Raw genomic sequence first — 18,168 nt, 5'->3', positions numbered from 1 at the left:
AGGGTGTTCGGGGCTGCTGCGAAGACCTAAGCCCAGGCAATTTCAGTCCAGAACCCTGTTCTTGGCCACGACCCCAGCAGCCTCTCATGGCAACTGCTGCCCCTTCACCAAGATTGAGCCTCCAGAACTGGAATAGCCTAAACAACACTTACTTTTTTGGAGGCACCAGGTTTCTCTAAGAGCATCACCAAATTTGCTAGGCAGCCTTAGCCATTTTTCTTTTTTTGTGCCTCGGTTTCCCAAACTGCCAAACAGTTCCAGAAGCACTGTTAGTCACAGAGCCTGTCACAGAGCCACCTCTTAGTAACTCAAGAAGTAGGTTGGTTATGGAGCTGCCTGAAAAGATACCATCAGAGAAATACAAAACGTTATTTTGTGGTTTAGAAACCAAATCCATCCCGAAGGTGAACAAGGGGTAATGGGCTTTGAGAGGCCCTGTGGCTCTCTGAACATTGACTGAAGGGACAAAAAGGAAAATGCCAGATTACCATAAGAATCCCGGAGTGCTCAAGATTGTCTAATGTGATGCGTTTGTTGTACTGCAAGGAAAACCAATAACCAGAGAGGTGAAGTAATTTCCTCCAGTCACACCGGGGCAGGGCTGAGATTAGATCCTCACTGTCCAGGCTCCGAGTTCCAGGAATTCTCCACTGTTTACAGCAGGGGCTTGCAAATGACAGCCCCTGGGCCAAATGTAGCCCCCACAAATTCCTATAAATAAAGTTTCATTGGAAGACAGCCATGCGCATTCATTCACATGTGGTCTGGGCTGCTTTCGCACCGCAGTGGTAGCACTGAGGAGTTCCAACAGTGACTGCGTGGCCTGCGAAGCCTTCTGGACCTTTACAGAAAAAAAAGTTTGCCAACTCCTGGTTTACAACCTAAGTCTCAAATGATGAAAAGACTCCGCCCTTGGAAGGAAAGAAAATAGAACGGGAGGCCGAGAGTCCCACAGCTCAAGTGGACCATTTCCCAATTATCCCAGCTTGGTACAACTTAATAAAAACCCATAAATACAGTTAACAATAAGGAAAACAAGCACTAGCTCACCCTACCTATTTAATAATTATTGTTAACTACAGCATGCAAAACTCATCACTGGAAATTACTTCTTTTTCTAGCCTCTCCCGAAAGCCCTTTTTTATTAGAAAATGCTGTTGGCCAATGGGCGAAACGTGCTTCCTACAGTTGCAGAGGCCTCATTGCCTCCTGTTGAGTGAAAATGGGGACATTGAGAGCATTGTCCCCTCCCTGGGGTGCTCCCTGTCAAACAGGATGGTGCCTAAACCCTCCTTGGCCTCTCATTCCAAGTAACATTATTAGGAACCACGAGGCACAGGAGAGGGTCTTGTTCAGACTTTTGCCCCTGGTGCCCCCCTGCCTCCCTCATCCTCTCTCTCCTCTCCAGAATGTACCCAAGAGGCAGCATAAGGCTCACAGATGCATCCCAGCCCTTGCTGTTTGGGTAAGGACATGCTACCGTGTCCTGGAGTGGAGAGATGGGGCTTGGCCCCTGAGAGACCCATGTGGGAATCAAGGGTAGACCTCAGTGCCAGGTCGAAGTCGGAACTTGGTCACTGTGGATCTTCAGCAAGTCTCTCCACCCCTCTGGGCCCCAGGCTCCACCTGTCAAATGTCTCTAGAGAATTATCTTCACGTGTTCCAAATGATGGAAATATGCACAGAGTCATATTAACGGGTGAGGCAAGGCAGCCACACAGCACCCAAGGATCCAATATCACCAGGATTAAACCATCATCAGAATTATGGAAGCTAGAGAAGCTTATATTTATCAGCATTATCTCAGGCAGAGAACTTTGATAAATAGCACCCGTTTTGCATGGAACAGTCCCAGTTCACATCAAGGTGCAGGCATCATTATTAATAACTCCTGCTTTGCCTCTCAAAAATGCCCTTGCTTGGCTGATAAATGATAAGGTCACTCTACTGATAAGCTGTTGGGGGTCAGAGAGAGGTAAGAGCCCCGCCACCCCAAACATGGTCAGCGAAAGCAGTAAATGGGCTTCTAAGAAGCCACATCCAGTTGGGTCAAGAGTTAGGGCACAGGTCTGGGGCCAGAACTGAGTAACTCAGGTCAACACAGGAGAGACCTGCCCTCCTTCTCTAGCTGTGCCCCATCAGGCCTTCTGCCTCTTTTTATGGTTGTTAAACAAATACTTAGAGAATGTCAGCCAAAGTGCGAGCTCCCTGGGAGGCCCACAGGCTTGGGGCAAAGAGGGGGCTTTGGAAAGGGCGATGAGCGGGAGAGGTGCCAACAGGTGCCTACCACCTGCCTGCTGTGCTGAGCACTTGACCTTCCTCCTCTTCATCTCTGGGACCAGGTACGGGCCTGGCCCTTCACGGAGCCTGACGCTGACCCAACAGCACTCAGTAAGCGCTCATTCTGAGGACCTGGACCCAGGAGAAGCTGGGGGCTTCCTTCCGTTCTTTGAAACTCTTCCCCACAGGGGCTGCACCTCTGTGCCTCTCCCACCAATCCTGCTGAACTGTAACGGTGCAGGGGGGCGTGCTATGCTCTGGGACCTCCATCATTTAGAGAGCCAAGAAGTGAGTGAAAAGAAGGGTCCAGAAGAGCCAACTTGAGCTGTAGGCCAAGGCCTGCAGGGGAGGAAGGCCGGACGGGCAGCTGATCAGAGGAAAGGCAACAAAGAAGGAAAAGGAGGGGGAAGGAAGAGGTGGGGGACAGGAGTCAATATCAGTGGAGGGAGGGCAGCCTCCAGCACATGCCCCACAGCCATCAATATCTCTTCTGAGGACAGGTTATCTGGGGAATTTATGCTCTCTAATAATTACCTTGCAGAGGGTTCCACTTATCTTACCACAAGAATCTGCCAGTTGCCAGACACACAGGGTTCTGGTTAATTCCATCCACCCTGCCATCCACCTCGTCCTCCCAGCTCCCCAGCTCCTGTGCTCTGACCTCTAACCTCTCCTTTTCTCTCTGGCCTAGAGGAAGCCGAGGGTAGAAGAGTGCCAACCACTTGCAGCAGATTTAAGAGCCCCTAGGAGCTGACAGAGGGACTTGGGGGGCTCTCCCTAACTGACAGATATGAGAGGTAAGGGGGCCCGGCCTGGGGATGTGCACATGGCTATAAAAGGCTACGTGGGAAGGGCAGAAGCACCGATATGATCGCTTTCGTCTTCACCTGATGCTATCAGATCTAGTTAGCATTAATTTCATTTTCTTGTCTCCACAGCCCTCCTCAGAGCCTTCCCTTCCCTCCTCCAGCCCTTGAGGAGGGCCAATAACGGTCGGGCCGCTTACTCAATAACCATCATGTGCCGCCCTCGGTGGTCGGGATCTCTTTGAACACATGTCTCGGACCCAACCGTGAGCTCCTTGCAGACAGAGCCCTCGGCTCCCGGTTCTGGCACCGGGGCTACCCCTGAGCCTCAGCAATGACAGTACGACCAGCTAGCCTCTGCTGTGGGCCAGGCTCCCTTTTAAGTGCCTTAGAAAGAATAATGCACTTCATCTTTGCAGCAACCCCATGAGAGAGACGCTGTTACTGTTCCCCCCTGACAGAGAGGAGGACACTCAGCTCCAGTCGGAGGCCCAGGGCCACGTGGGGAGCAGTCAAGTCGGGAGTTGAACCAGGCGTTCTCATCTCAGAGCCTGGACTCTTCAACACTACAGTCGGCACCACCTTGGCAGTAAATGTCTGCTGATCCCCTGGAACATCTTATACCACACCTACCCACTTATTTATGCCACGCTGTTCTAAAAGAAGAATTTTTTTTAATGTCTATTTACTTTTGAGAGAGAGGGAAAGAGACAGAGTGTGAGCAGGGGAGGGGCAGAGAGAGGGAGACACAGAATCCGAAGTAGGTTCCAGGCTCTGAGGTATCAGCACAGAGCCCGTCGCGGGGCTCGAACTCACGAACCGCAAGATCGTGACCTGAGCGGAAGTCGGACGCTTAACCAACTGAGCCACCCAGCTGCCCCTCAAAGAATAATTTTTGTTAAAGTAATAATAATACCAGCCAACAACTCGGGGTCCCTGAGCATGCATAGCTAGGTGCCAGTCACGGGCTAAGAACTTTCCGCTTAGTCCTCATGTCCACGTAGGGGCGGCTGCTATTACCCCAAGCCACCTCTCTGCCCCAGAAACACCAGCCTCAGGGCCTTGGCACCCGCAGGGCCCTGTCCAGGAACATTCCCCTCATCTCTACAGAGCACTGCTTCTTCTCTGTGAGCTCTGCACTCCCCTGCCTCCTTGAGGTCTTCCCCAAACTCCTTCTGCTCTTTCTTTACCTACCCCCCCAACCCCCTGGCTTCTGGTCTTTTTAGCACTTTGCCAACCCCAAAACTCATTTTATTAATCTTTACTTACTACCTGTCTCTCCACACTAGATACAGAAGCTCCCTGGGAGACAGACTGGTCTAGTTTGTTCACCTCTGCATTCCCAGTGACTAGGGGTACCTGACATACAGTCGTCGGATACATAATATCCCCACTGGGCCTTACACAATACTCGTGGCCTGCTCACCTGGACCTCTGTCAAAGCCCTCTATCTGCCCTATCTCCACTTACCCAGTTCCAGTGTCCCAGGCATCCTGCAGCGTATTTTAGTATTTCGTGGCACCCCACTACAAGGTAGAAAATAGTATCTTTATCATTCCCACGTCACAGATGAGGAAACAGGCCTAGAGAGGTGAAACAGCCGGCCCAAGACCACACAGAAGTGGGGTAAAATCAGTCCCCATTCTGTCTGCCTCCTCAAGGCCGTGATATTAATCATTCTGCCACAGAGCCTCCGGCTGGGTCCCCTGGGTAACTCAACTCTCTTCACCCATGTACCCCTAAATATCCCCCGCCTTCCTTCTCCCCTAGCCCTTGCTTCTCTGTGCCAATTCTCTTCCGCTGGCCCTTCCAGGCTCTCTCTCTGCACCACTCTTCTCCCAGCTCTGTGCCCCCAGGAGCATGTCCCACAGGGTCAGCCGCTTGCCATCTTCCCTCTGCTTCTGCAGCCTGGGTCAACGGTGAATGCCAGCAGCAGGTCAGAGGGAGGGAAGAGAACAAGATGGGGCATTTACTCCCCCAGCCGCTTCCCTCGCCGGGTCTACTGAAGGTCACAGCTCCCGTCAGGAAGCCCTCTCCATACGGCTCCCCTCTCCCCTTGACCTAGCCCCCAGGGTACTGCGCTATCTTACCTCGTACATTCCCCTGCCCACACTTTTATAAATAGCCATCTTATTACACACACCTCAGTTTCCTCTGTTGGAATCTTCCACTTTCTGCCGGAACTCTGGCTCTCCACCACACAAATGCCACCTGGCCTCTCTGCCTCCTCCGGCCCCCCCACCACTGTCATTGCCCCCTGCCCCCTGCCCCCTGCAGCTGCCTCGGTCAGGCCCTTCTCCACTGCCTGCACTGTTGTCTCCCTCCAAGACCTATAAATAAATGTTGATTTGCTGGCTTGAAGGACTGCCCTGGCAGCCTGCACTCTTTCCCTGGGCTCCACTAGCCCCTTTGCTAACCGGGGAAAGAGGGGAGCACCAGGGAAGCCCTACAAGTACACAAGAAGCTGTCCACCCGTGACTAGAATGATAGCAGAGGTCATCAGGTCCAAGGCGGGGGGGCCCCCTTTGCTAGGATCAGGCTTGTCCTGTGCAGGGGTGTTGGGAGGACTTCACAGGCGGTGTGCTGTTAGCGCAAACAAAGCCGACCTCACGGCTTCGATAATCGTCGTACAATTTGTCAAGCAACTGCCCTGTGGCGGGTACCGTACTCGCAGTTTACATTAACAGATGAGGAAACTAAGGCTCAGAGAGGACAGGGAGTTTAACCAACGCCACAGAACTGCTCGGCGGCAGAGCTGGGATTAGAGCACAGCTCGGCCCAAATCCACAGACTTCTTCTCCCACCGGTCCACACTGCCCGACGGCCAATCCCTTCCTTCTGTAGGAGGGCCACGTGCTCAAACCTAGGCAGGCAGCTCAGAGACACGGGCCAGCCGTGACCGGAAGAGGGTCATGCGGATGGGGTGTGAGGTAGGAAAAAGAGTGTGGAGGGCCCCGTGCCGCCTACAGTCACTCCGTCCCAGGGGCACACGGCGTCACTTGGCCACAGCAGTCACCGCCAGGCCCAGGGGCCTGGAACATGCCCCCACTGCTCCTTCCTGCACAGCCAGCAGGGAGCCATGCGCTTGTCCTTGGGCGCACACCAGCATGTCAACAAAACACGCCCGCAGGCCCTAGCCCGGGACAGTCACAAGGAAACTCTGAAGGGCAGGGCAGAGGGACCAGGCAGCGACAAAAAGGGAGGAAGCCTTCCTGCTTCAGGACCTGGAGCTGAGCTGCGCTTCCTCGAGTGCTCCCTACAGCCAAAATTTATGCTCCCCTTAACACAATTCAAGGACTAAGGGGTTTTGTTTTGTCTTTTTTTTGGAAGGCGATAGAAAAAGAAAAAAAAAACCAAATTTCTCGTGTTAGGAGTATTTTTTTTTTTTTTTTAATGTTAGGAGTATTCTTGAAGGCAAACATCGTCACTCATGAGGACACACACACACACACACACACACACACACACACACACCAGCTCTGGCACCACCCAGCCCCAAACAGCCTTCACTTCAGTACTGGCCCTCCTGGGCTCCTGGAGAACCCGGCTCTGCACAGCCCCCTGACCTCAGCCCACGTGACTGCTGGCCGGCTCGCGCTCCCCAGAGTAACAAAGCACTCCCAGGACCCGGCAGCAGTGACACCTGCTACTGCAGACCATCCCACCCCCACCAAGCTCGGGTGTCGCAGTGGCCCTGTCTGATGTGTCCTGACAGGACAAGGTCCAATTAGCAGAGGCCGCTTCCAGTGCCCCAGCATGAGATGGGGCCCAAATCTCCAGAGCTGTCCTGAACCTCCTCTCCCCCAGCCCCTCCAAATCTTAAATCACTGATGTGACACCTCTAGGTGAATGGCTTCTTACGGCGTTGCATGGACCGGGAAACACCCAGAACAGACAGTGACCTTTAAAATAAAACAAAGACGAAAACAAAATACTGCTGAAATACAAAACTGAGTTCCGTCCTAAAATCTGTGCAGTCCTGGAATCTGAGTACTCTCGCTCCAGGCAAAAACACTGTCTATCCCTCCCCTTAAACACCAAAAACTGAATCTCCCCTAAAGATAGGAGGTTGGCGAACATGATTAGACCCAATTAATATATGGAGAAACTGAGAACAAAAGAAGGAAAATCAATAGAATTTCCTTGCTCTGACCACCGCTACAAATGAAGTAATAACTTGAGAGGGATCTGAAGAAGAAGGAAACCAAAAGTGTCAGACAAGAGCCGTGGGGCAATTTAACAAAGCTGCAGCAGCCCGTAGGAACCGGCCAGGCAAAGACCGCCAAGGCTGACAAGACGTTCCTGGGGATGGTGGGAGGGGGAGACAGCTGGGGTCACTAGCCTTCTATTCATTACATAGCATGAGGCTCATCAGTGGTAAATTCTCGCCTCTCTCACAAAAGCAAGACACAAAAGAAAGCAAAAGGGAAGAAGCATCTGCACAAGCTGCCATATATTAGGGACACTGGTAATTTCTAGACAGGCAAAGGCCATAGGGGACCCCTGCCGCTTCACACTAAGTGTATGTCTATCACCACGCCCCTCCTCCCCTTCTCTCTCATCCGTGTTCAGGGAGGGAAGAAAGGAAATTACCAAGCCTGCACCCATCGCCCACCCTGGATCACCAGCTGGGCCATGTGGAGCACCCAAAGGTGGGGGGTGGGAAGCCCCAGGGGAAAGGGAGATCTCCAGAGATCACCGTCCCTACCTCCTGCTCGGCGCCTGGGGCTCCGCTGGACAGAAGGCACCGCCAAATTCAACAAGAATTTAGCTGGGCCTCCCCACAAGTCCAGATGGGAGATGCTAAGTGAGATAGCCAGCTCCACGCTATCTTTGTACCTGCAGGAGTGAATTCCTTGCTGTCCAGCTGGGTTTTCTGGTAGCCCCTCTGTCTACCCTGCTGCCTCTGGGTGGGGTTCATAAAGGTGCCCCTGGCCTGAGCGACAGTCATTCGTTCACTTAGCCAGCAGACGTTTAAAAAGCGCCTCATCCGGGCCGTAGCGCACACGTGAGAGGCAGCACACCATTTAAGGGAGCGGCAAGGGTGCTGGGTTTGAATCCTGGCCCCTCGTTCACTTGCTGTGCCATCTGTGGACCTCTCTGAGGTTCACTTCCCTCATCTGCAAAGCGGGGGTGATTATAGGACCCTCCTCCTCGGATCACTGAGAACCGATGATATAACCTCACTGTGAGTGATCAGTCAACAGTAGCTGTTGTTACTCTGACATGGGCTCCCACCTTCCACTGGCTGCTACCATCAGTGGTGGGAAAACACGGCTCCCGAGTTAACTCCCAGATAGTATCGTCTGTTCCACGGGCTTCTCTGTCCACAGAGACAGAGCAGAGTGTATCAAAAACTAAAACAGCTCAATGCCATCGGCTCAGATTGCCCCACCACCACCACCAGTCAGCTGTCTAGCCAGCAGGGTCGGTGGTCAGAAGCACAATCATGAGTGTGTTGATGATTCAGTACAAAACCACCCCCACCCGCAGAAACCTAACTCCAGCAGAGATCTGCCCGGGAGTGGGTAGAGGGCACCTGCCCCCTTTGTTTAAAGGGCACCGGGTCACGAAGGAAGAGGAGTCTTAGCTGGAACTTTAGAATATTCCAACAGGACATGTGGAAAGGCGGTTGTGTTGGTCTCGTATTGCTGCTGTTAACAAATTACCACAAACCTGATGGTTTAAAACAACACAAACTTACTATCTTATAGTTCTGGAGGTCAGAAACCCAAAATGAGTTGCAGAGGGTTAAAATCAAGGTGTTGGCGGGGATGCTTTCCTTCCGGAAGCTCTGGGGGAGAATGGGTTTCCTCGTCTTTTCCAGCTTCTAGAGGCTGCATACATTCCTTGCTTTGTGGAATTCCCTCACCTCCACCGTGTCACTTAGACTTCTGCGTCCATTGTCGTATGGCTGCCTCTGACTCTGACCTTCCAGACTCCCTCGTATAAGGCCCCCTGTGATTATATTGGGCTCATCCATACACTCCAAAATAATCTCCCCACCTCCAAGTCCTTGATTTAATCATATCTGCGAAGTCCCTTTCCTTGTAAGGTAATGTTTTCACAGATTCCAGGGATTAGGACACAGACATCTTAGAGGGGGTTCCTATTCTGTCTACCAAAGGTGGGTTCTGCTGAAAAATGCACTCGAGAATTGTTACAGCAACGGTGAGGGATTGGAGGAAATAAGGTTCTGCCCTGAGCTCAAGAATACTGAAAACATCCTACTTGGCAGCAAAAATCTAATTTAAGCACAAAGTGTATGGTGCCTAAGAGACATGTCTGTGTGAACTTCTATTTCCCCAACTGAAATACTACCTTTGCAGTGTCCTTGTGTCATGAGGAATAAAGAAAAAAATTCACCCAGAATCCTTCACTCCACGCCAGACACACCGTTAATGCTTCGCATATGGCCACCAACGAGCTGTCCACGAGTTCTGGTAGCCCATGACTAAATAAACCAGCTTGATATGAACTACTTGTCAGTCAGCAAATAGTAGCAAATTCCTGCCGGGCCCCAGAAATCAGAGGGGCCACCTCAGCCCAATGCAGACCGACCTTCTCGTGCCGAGGCCTGAGCGGCCCCCACAGAGATACCCAAAGATCTGGATTTATGATCAGAATTTCCTAGGCCAGACATGGTCCAGAGATGGGGATCTCAGTTTACTTTCTGCAGAAAGAAGACAGGTATGAGACCCAAGCAATCTTCCACAAACCCAGGCTCCATTCCCCTACCTGGCTTCTCCTGCAAACCATGGGTTATTTTTAACTGAATTGTGATCACTCTGGGCTACGGGCTATAGTCAACAATTCCCAACACGAACCTTTCTACTTTCCCATTTCGTAGATGGGCGAACTGAGGCAGTCACCAAAGGAACAAGGATTTTATCTTAGGACAACATTGTGCGTCATTTGCTTTTATCACCGAAGTATCTCAGGTGAGGTTAAAAAAAGAGAGAGAGTTTTAGAATTTGGATCTCAGATCTCCTGCTAATTAGCTATGTGACTGTGGGAAAATTGCATAACCTATCTGAACATCCCCTTCTTTATCTGCAAAAGGACACAGGAAAATCAGCCTCTCACAACAGTTGCATGGATTAAATATCACATACAACCCTGAGCATGTTGGATTTATGGAGCACTGTCTGTGTCTCAGGCACTATGCTAAGCATTGCATGTATAATAATCCATTTAATCATGACAACAACTCTGTGAGCCGGGTCTTCTCCTTCCCATTTTCCTAGAATGTAGGCCTCTGGAGGGCAGGGCTGTTTTTTGCGTCTTCTGCCCTAACTCAAGTACGCTGTAATAAATGCAATCTACAAGCACTGTTGCTGATAAAAAGAATTGAGAGGCCAGTGGCGTCGGGAATCACTCTGGAAGGTTTTAGAAAGGTGGAATCTGGAAGGTAAGGAGAATTAGAGAGAGGGAGGGAGCAGAGAGGGCAGATCTTCCCATGGGGGTACGGTGAGGTGAAGAAGTGACAAGGAAGGCATGTACGAGATAGGACTAAGCATGGCACATGGATAGGAGGCAGAAAAATCGCTCTCAAAGACCGTGTCTACATCTGGGAGACATACATGAAAAGAAAATGGCCCTTCCCTGTCAACCTCACTGGGTTGTTCTAGCAAATGAGATAGGGTGTGAAGGTTCTTGGATGCTCTCCGCCATCAGGGATTCTACGTTCCCTATAGGGAAATGAGCTGTACTTACGGACAGCTTCTAGTGGTTTTATAAATACATCCTTTTACGCCCTTCATTTGCCCCTTTTTCTATCTTCCTTTTAACGTTCTGCTCTCTGGTAGATATTTTCAACAACAACAAAAATCCAAGGTAGGAAACAGTTAAAAATCATCCTTGATGGTGAGGAAAAAACGGTTGCTCAATCCTAAGAGAGCTGGTATTTCTGGCACTAAGGAATACACGTGACTGAGGTCAGACCTGATCTGCCTGATTTACTCTCTGGGACCAAAGTTCCAATGGAGAACTCTGGGTCCGCACTAGGCCACACCAGGGGGCTGCCGGCTGCAAGCAATAAAGACCAGTGCTTCTCTCCTTCAGGGTGGGAAGTCAGAGGCTCCAAACTGGAAGTACGGCTCTTCCGGGGCCTCAGTTCCCACCTTGGGCCAAGTCATGGGATCCGTGCAGCTGAGCTCTGAGTCCAAGTCGGCAAAGCTGAAAGGGAACCCTTTATCCGGGCCACTCCTCCTACGGCGGCACAACCTGGCGGGAAGTTCACGCAGGGCTCTGGGCACTTCAGAACCCTCTTGGGTTACTGTCCTCTCCCCAAACAGCAAAATCTTTGAACATCTCCGTTCTGGACTGAGCATGAAACTTGTTTCTCCCCAAGCATCTCAGGGGTATGTAGGAGGCAGTGCAAGGCTCTCTCTGCCCACCCAGCACGGTGCTCCCCTCATCCTGGGCACAGTGGAAGCTGGTCAGACGTCAGGGGCCGCGGCTACTCAAACTGGGAGGTAGGGCAGAAAGGCAGGGGGGCAGCCCCGGTCACGCTCAGTGGCCTGGGTCTTGCTTTCCAGTGCGATTGTGAACACCAGCCCATCCCCCTGTGGAGGTCACAGGTTTATCTGCCTGCCGAGCTGTCACTACGGTGACAATACCTCCATTTTCCTCTCCCCCGCCGCCTCTCCCCCACCACCAGTTGAGTAAAATCAGTCCCACTCCATCCTGCAACTTTAGAGACAGGCTTGTGCCACAGGAGGAAACCACCTCCCCAGGCCTGAGTGAGGCCAATTCAGGTCAACCCTAGAGTTTCTGTGGCAAAGAGGTGCTCTCTTTCTCCCAGTGTGGCAAAGCTGATAAAAATGTTTACCTGAAAGCTGTTGGGAGACACCCAGGCAGCAGGCCTGTCTGCAAAGGAGGCCAGTGTAGAGGGGGAGCAGAACTGAGAGGAAGGGGGAGATGGCGGGAGTTCAAATGACCTTGTTGAGCCCCCAGACCCAGTCCCAGGTGAAGCAGACGCACTCCCTGAACTTGCAGTTACACGAGCCCATACATTCCTCTCTGTGCTCCAGCAGAGTGGGTTGGGTTTCTTGCCATTTGCAACCTGAAAAAGCCCTGACTGATGCACATTCCAGAGTTTGATTTTACCAACAAATCCTCCACAAGGCTGAAGAAGAGCTGCCCCCCGCCCCCCCGCACACACACACACCTCTGGGTTTCTCAAATGCTACCCGGATGCTTTTGAGATAAATACGGGTTCGTGGTCATCAGGTGCCGCATATCCAACCTGAGTGGGGGTCAGTCAGGGAATGTTGGAGATGGCATCTCAGCGAACTGTACCCTGTGGCTTACCACAGTCCCCACCATTCCCTATTGTCTCCCATCAAGTGCATTTTCCTCATTTACTTTACCTGCCTGGTCCCTTTAAGTATATCAATTTATCATCCCTTATAAATGGATGGCTGAAAGGATGGATGGATGGATAGATGGACCGTTTGATCATTCAATGCATAAACCTGTGGATGGATGAGTGGATGGGCGGGCACCAAGTGGTTATGCATTTGCACGTCGAGCCTGCACACACATAGGCACAACACAAACAATGAAATGCAGTCGGGGACCATTTGATAACACAGGAAAGCAAATAGCCACAGACTTACTTCCGTGTGGCTTTCGTCTCTGGAATAACGGGGGATGACTCTCTGGGTAGCATTCATCCCATAGTTGCCCTCTTCCCTCCCAAGCCAAGATGGTTCCCATACTCCCACCAACAGTGCAGCACAAGGACAAACCATTCCTGCATTCACAGGCAGCTGCCTCAGAAGAAAACCTGGCCTGAGGAAGTAGCCTCCCTCCCCTTCAGTCCCCAGCATCTACCTGGATCTGGACACCAGCCACAGAAACAGAAAGAACTACAAAGAATGCAGGCAGTGTTTTGGTGCCTGGACTTGGGGTAATGATTGGCAGTGTCCACAGATGTATCCACGAGGCTCTTGCCTTGAAACAAGGATGTGAGGGGTCTAGGGTGACCAAGGAGGGCCACCAGGTGGCTCAAAGAACTGAGAAAACAATAGGAAGACAGCAACAGTGGAGCTCAGAGCCTCAGCCACCGGGCTGGAGGCGTCGGCACGACTTCGGGGAGGTAGTTGGTGATTCACATAGAACCACGCTGTGAACTAGTCACTGTGGGGGGGGGGGGTGTGCTCACGGTTCAGGCAACTGCTTGCTTCAGAAACTAGACAGCGTTCGCTCCACTGTGAACCGTATTCCCCTTTCATTGTCTTTGTGAAGTCATCACAGAGTTCCGAGCGTAAGAATCCCTCTTTTCCTGGGTCAGATCAGGAAAGCAGCACTCGTGCTGAGTGGCACCTGGACCAGGCCTGTTCATGCTGGGTATGTCACCCCAAGCGTGAGGCACGAAACACACGATGTGAGGGTTCTGCATCTCATCTATCCGTACTGCCAGGAAATGAATGCATAGAACAGTGGGAGAAAACAGAGCGGCACGCACAAATACTCCAAGGCCATAAAAGAAGGGTAGCTGCTGAGGGGGTAAGAAGTACTAGCTTCCTCAGGAATAATCCTTCACGGTGGATACCCTCCCTGCCTGGCATCCACTTTCCAGGTGACTCAGTCGCAGAGCTGAGGAAACACAAGCGTGGGACGAGCCATGGAAAAACAGACTCCCACCGAGGAGCAAAGCAGGCACCAACAGGGGCGCCTGGGTGGCTCAGTCGACTAAGCGTCCGCCTTCAGCTCGGGTCATGATCTCGCGGTTCATGAGTTCAAGCCCCGTGTCGGGCTCTGTGCTGACGGCTCAGAGCCTGGAGTCTGCTTTGGATTCTCTATCTCCCTCTTTCTCTCCCTGCCTCTCCCCTGCTCACATTCTGTCTCCTTCTCGCTCAAAAATAAACATTAAAAAAAATTTCTTTTTAAAAAGAAGGCACCAACAAATGTGAGAACCAGCACACAAATGGTCTCTCGCTGGGGTTCCCTCTGATGGGGTCTCTCCAGGGGTTCCATCAGCCCCTGGAACACCACAAAAGACACGATACTGCAGAAGACTGACACAGGGTCTCTCCCCTCAACATGCTTATATTTGAGAGAGGCAACAAGACCCGTGAGGGGACAGACATAGGAAACTGTATACAATCTGGAGTCGAGAGTCCTGGGTTCTCGTCCGGCTCTGCAGTTTTGGCCTTGAAGCCCACCACTGACTTTTCTGGGCTTCAGTTTCCTCATCTGCAAAGTGAGACCCCCTCACAGCTCAAAGGTTGTGCGAGCTCTGGGTTGCCGGATTAGCCAATCATCAAGGGGCTGCCCAGGGTTCTGACACCACGCTTTGGGAGAGGCACGTAGATATTCACGTTCAGAATCAGCTCCTGGGAGCGGAAGTGAAGATGCTGAGCCCTGAACCTCTGCTGAGGTTCCACACGTCAGGTCACATGCCCCCAAGCAGCGTAAAGGCTGAGACCCACTTTTTTTCAAAATTTTTAAAGTTTATTTATTTTGAGAGAGGGAGGGAGGGAAGGAGAGAGAGCGCATAAGTGGGGGAGGGTCGGAGAGAGAGAATCAGAAGCAGGCTCCACGCTGTCAGCAGGGAGCCCTAGGTGGGGCTCGATCTCACGAAACCACGAGACCATGCCCTGAGCTGAAATCAAGAGTCGGACGCCTAACCAACTGAACCACCCACATGCCTCCACATTTCTGATTGTCCCCGAATACATGTATCTTCAGCCCTGGGTGTTTATTTTTTATCTTACCAGGAGGAAAGAATTTGGATTCTGTTAAAATATATACAAAGGGGATGCATTTGTTTATTTTGAAGAATGTATTCTCGGATATAACTGGTGAGGAGCAAGGTTACAAACCCTCCTTTTCTCTGGGCTCATGTGAGTGCTATTCCTCCGAGGTGATTTCTCCAAAGACCACAAATGGCCAGATCTTCCATTTCTCATCTCCTGACCTGTCTCAGTTTGATACCGTAGTCAGGGACAGCTGTCACATTATCCTTCAGGACCTCGGTGCTCCCACGTCCACATCCTGCCATCATCAGCCCCGTGGAGGTTCAGGGTCCCTGCCCACTGCCCACCTTTCCACCCACCCCATGCAGTAAAGTCACCAGATAAAATAAGGATAAAATAATTTGAGTGTTAGATCAAGAATATCCATTTTTAGAGGCACGTGGGTGGCTCAGTCAGTTAAGCGTCCGACTTCGACTCAGGTCATGATCTCACAGTTCATGAGTTCAAGCCCCACGTCCGGCTCTGTGCTGACAGCTCAGAGCCTGGAGCCTACTTCAGATTCTGTGTCTCCCTCTCTCTCTGCTGCTCTTCTGCTCACACTCTGCCTCTCTCAAAAAAAAAAAAAACGGTTAAAAAAATTTCTTTTCATTTTTAGTATAAAACATTTGCCTTTCCAGGTAGCAAAACTGAGCAATTCCCTTCCAAGGATAGAAAAATTCTCTCCTTCTAAGCTTGTGGTCACAGAACCTCAGCCCAGTGGCCCTTGTGTCCCCTGGCCTCAAAAATGTCTGCCTTTGCCTCTTTCAGGGTGAGTGATGAAGGCCATGGCTTCCAAGGCTCATGGTAACATAGGCAGTTCCCAATTGGATGCCAACGGTGCTTGGTCAAAGAACTGCTTATGGCTGGAGTCAAAAACATTTCTACACAGAGCTACTAGCTCCAGAGCAGAAGGTCTGGCAAGAGGGGGAATGGGGAGAGAAGGAGAGAAATGTAATAGGTACTGCCGTATAAGTCTCTAGGGGAGACCTCAGTCTGAGACATCTCATTAAAAAAAAAAAAAAAAGGTATCACCTGGCAAAGGCTGCCACATGGGTCATGAACTTCTAGTTCTAAATTCTGTTTATAAGAGATAAGCCCAGCATATCCTCCAGCTCTGGGTTCCTTAACAACACCTGCCGTTCTTTTACCTGCCTCCCTGGGCACCTGGAGTGGAAGTGCCATGAGCACTGGGCTGGTGCCCTTTTTCTCTCGTCACCATATACCCACCATCCAGTCCGGGACCCGGACTCATGGCGAGCACTTGATGAGCTTTTGTTCGATGCATGAATGACTATCTACGTTATCCGATATATCCCAAAAAGCATCATGAGTTTGTAGTGCAAAAGGTCCTGAACAACTCAAATGAGAAAAACACAAACATGTCCCGTGAAGAGGGCTGGCCTGAATGACATCTGGGGTCATCTGCAATACCAGAGGCCCTTGAGCCTGTCCTATTCGGGCAAGTAACTTCCCTGCAAGAATTTCAAACACTTTCTTCAATACCTTAGCCCAGGTTGAAGTCCTCAGCCTGTGCCCAGCACCGGGTGATAACCCCAGGAGGGAAGTGTGCCGAGAAGCCAAAACCAGGAACACGAGGGACAAAAAACTAGGGCAAAAGCGCCTAGGTGGGGACGGATCCAAAGAAGGAACAAGAGAAACACTTGAAGATGCAGCATGGCTGTCCAGGACATACACACTCACACAAACACAAAGATCCTCCTTCCAGATCCACACTGCACCCCCTTCCCACCCCCCCCCATCCCATCATTGGATGACAGTGCTGCTTTGTGGAACAGAACAATAGGCACATTATGCCAACCTATAATTATCCTAGGAGAAGCGATAGTGAAGTCAAGGCATTACATGAACATTGGGATACTGGATACCATCCCACAAAAACAACAACAAAACAACAACAATCCACCAAAATCCCTAATTTAAATAAAGACTGAAAGCCGTCCGGAGCCAGTACCCTTTCACATTTATATGAGGGTGGGATTTTTTTTTTTTCTTTCCACGTGATTATTTAAGCACAAGGCCTTCTTTCACTGGAATTGGTAGAGTACTGGGGGCAGGGGTTGGGAGGTTTTTTGTTGTGTTTTTGGTTGGTTTTTTTTTTTTTTTCACTAAGGAGGCAGAGAGTAAAGGAAGTGAAGGGCGGGAGCAGGTGCCGAGACTATAGGCTGTGACCCACAGGCCGCCCTCAGAGGTACCTGGGTCTCAGTCCACCCAGTGAGTCTTCCATTAACAGAGATTCTTTTCCACCACGGCAACAAAACGAGTATCCAGGGACGTGGGTGTAAGACACACAGAGTCCCGGGTGGTGTCCTGGAAAAGACAGGGACCAAAAATATAACGAGAATATCTGAGATCCCCCTCTCTCTACCATAACTAGATGCTTCTGTGGTTTATTCAAGAACTACGTGCTCCATCTCTGCCGCGTGTGAGGAGCCATCAAGCCAGCAACTGAGGAAAATTAACAAAGACGGTCACTTTCTGCCCAGAGCCTCGGTTTCCTGAGAGCGCCGGCCAGCCCTGGAGAAGCACACACACACACACACACACACACACACACACACACACACACACTCATGCTTCCAAATTCAAGGTGCAGCCCCAGACTGGCGTGGGGCCGCACTGACGAAGGCCATCTCCACAGGCCATCACTGAAGAGGGAGAGGACCTGCCACTCCTGAAACAGAGGTGGAGCCAGAACTCTCTGAGCCAAGGAGCAGAAGCTGCCGGCATGGGGCACACAGGGTCATCTTCGTGTGTCCTGGCAAAAGCAAAGGTGTGGAAAACTGATGGTTTGTTTTTCAAACACATCCCTAGTTTCTACGCAAAGGTCTCTCTTCTCTTTCAGGGGGGAGCCTTCCTCCTGAACCACAGCCCCATGTGCTCTGCCTCTTCTGGACCCAGTCAACCCTCCTTTCTTTCTTTCACCTTCTCCACACACTAACGCAGGGATGGCATGAGAAGGCCATTAATCGTCAAAGGACCCTTCTAGCAATGATCCAACCTCCTTCCTTACATTTACTGAAAAGCTCCTCCCATATATCGTATGTTCATCTGTCCATTCCATTTAGAAACCATTAACCGTCCTTCCTCAGAAGCCACTGGTTCTTAGGGACTCATTTCCTCCTTTTCTTGCCAAATCCAAAAGCCACTTCTTGGTCATCATGCTGCTCGACCACCATTTGATGATAGAAGCCACATATTCTTTGAAACTCCCAGAACCTTGATTTCACTCATTCCTTTGGCTCCCTCAGCGAGTGTCCCCCCCATCCCGGTGCCCGGTGGTGGGTGTGGGGGGCGGGTAGGACAGTAACAGGAGC

General features: G+C 51.1%; 1 protein-coding gene across 1 annotated transcript in view; it reads right to left on the bottom strand.

Annotated features, from left to right (window-relative positions):
• DPF3 (double PHD fingers 3) overlaps positions 1-17,330 on the bottom strand; it is a 174,552-nt gene extending 157,222 nt beyond the window's left edge. The window contains 1 exon segment of the mRNA XM_047079406.1: positions 17,047-17,330. Coding sequence (XP_046935362.1) covers positions 17,047-17,288 — 242 coding nt within the window. The 5' untranslated portion in view covers positions 17,289-17,330.
• Positions 17,331-18,168: the final 838 nt, after the last annotated feature.

The sequence above is a fragment of the Lynx rufus genome, unplaced genomic scaffold (genome assembly GCF_022079265.1).
Source record: "Lynx rufus isolate CCGP_SWC_20201006 ecotype Redwood Valley unplaced genomic scaffold, mLynRuf1.p SCAF_17, whole genome shotgun sequence".
Lineage (NCBI taxonomy): Eukaryota > Metazoa > Chordata > Mammalia > Carnivora > Felidae > Lynx > Lynx rufus.
This window is presented reverse-complemented; position numbering and strand designations above follow the sequence as displayed.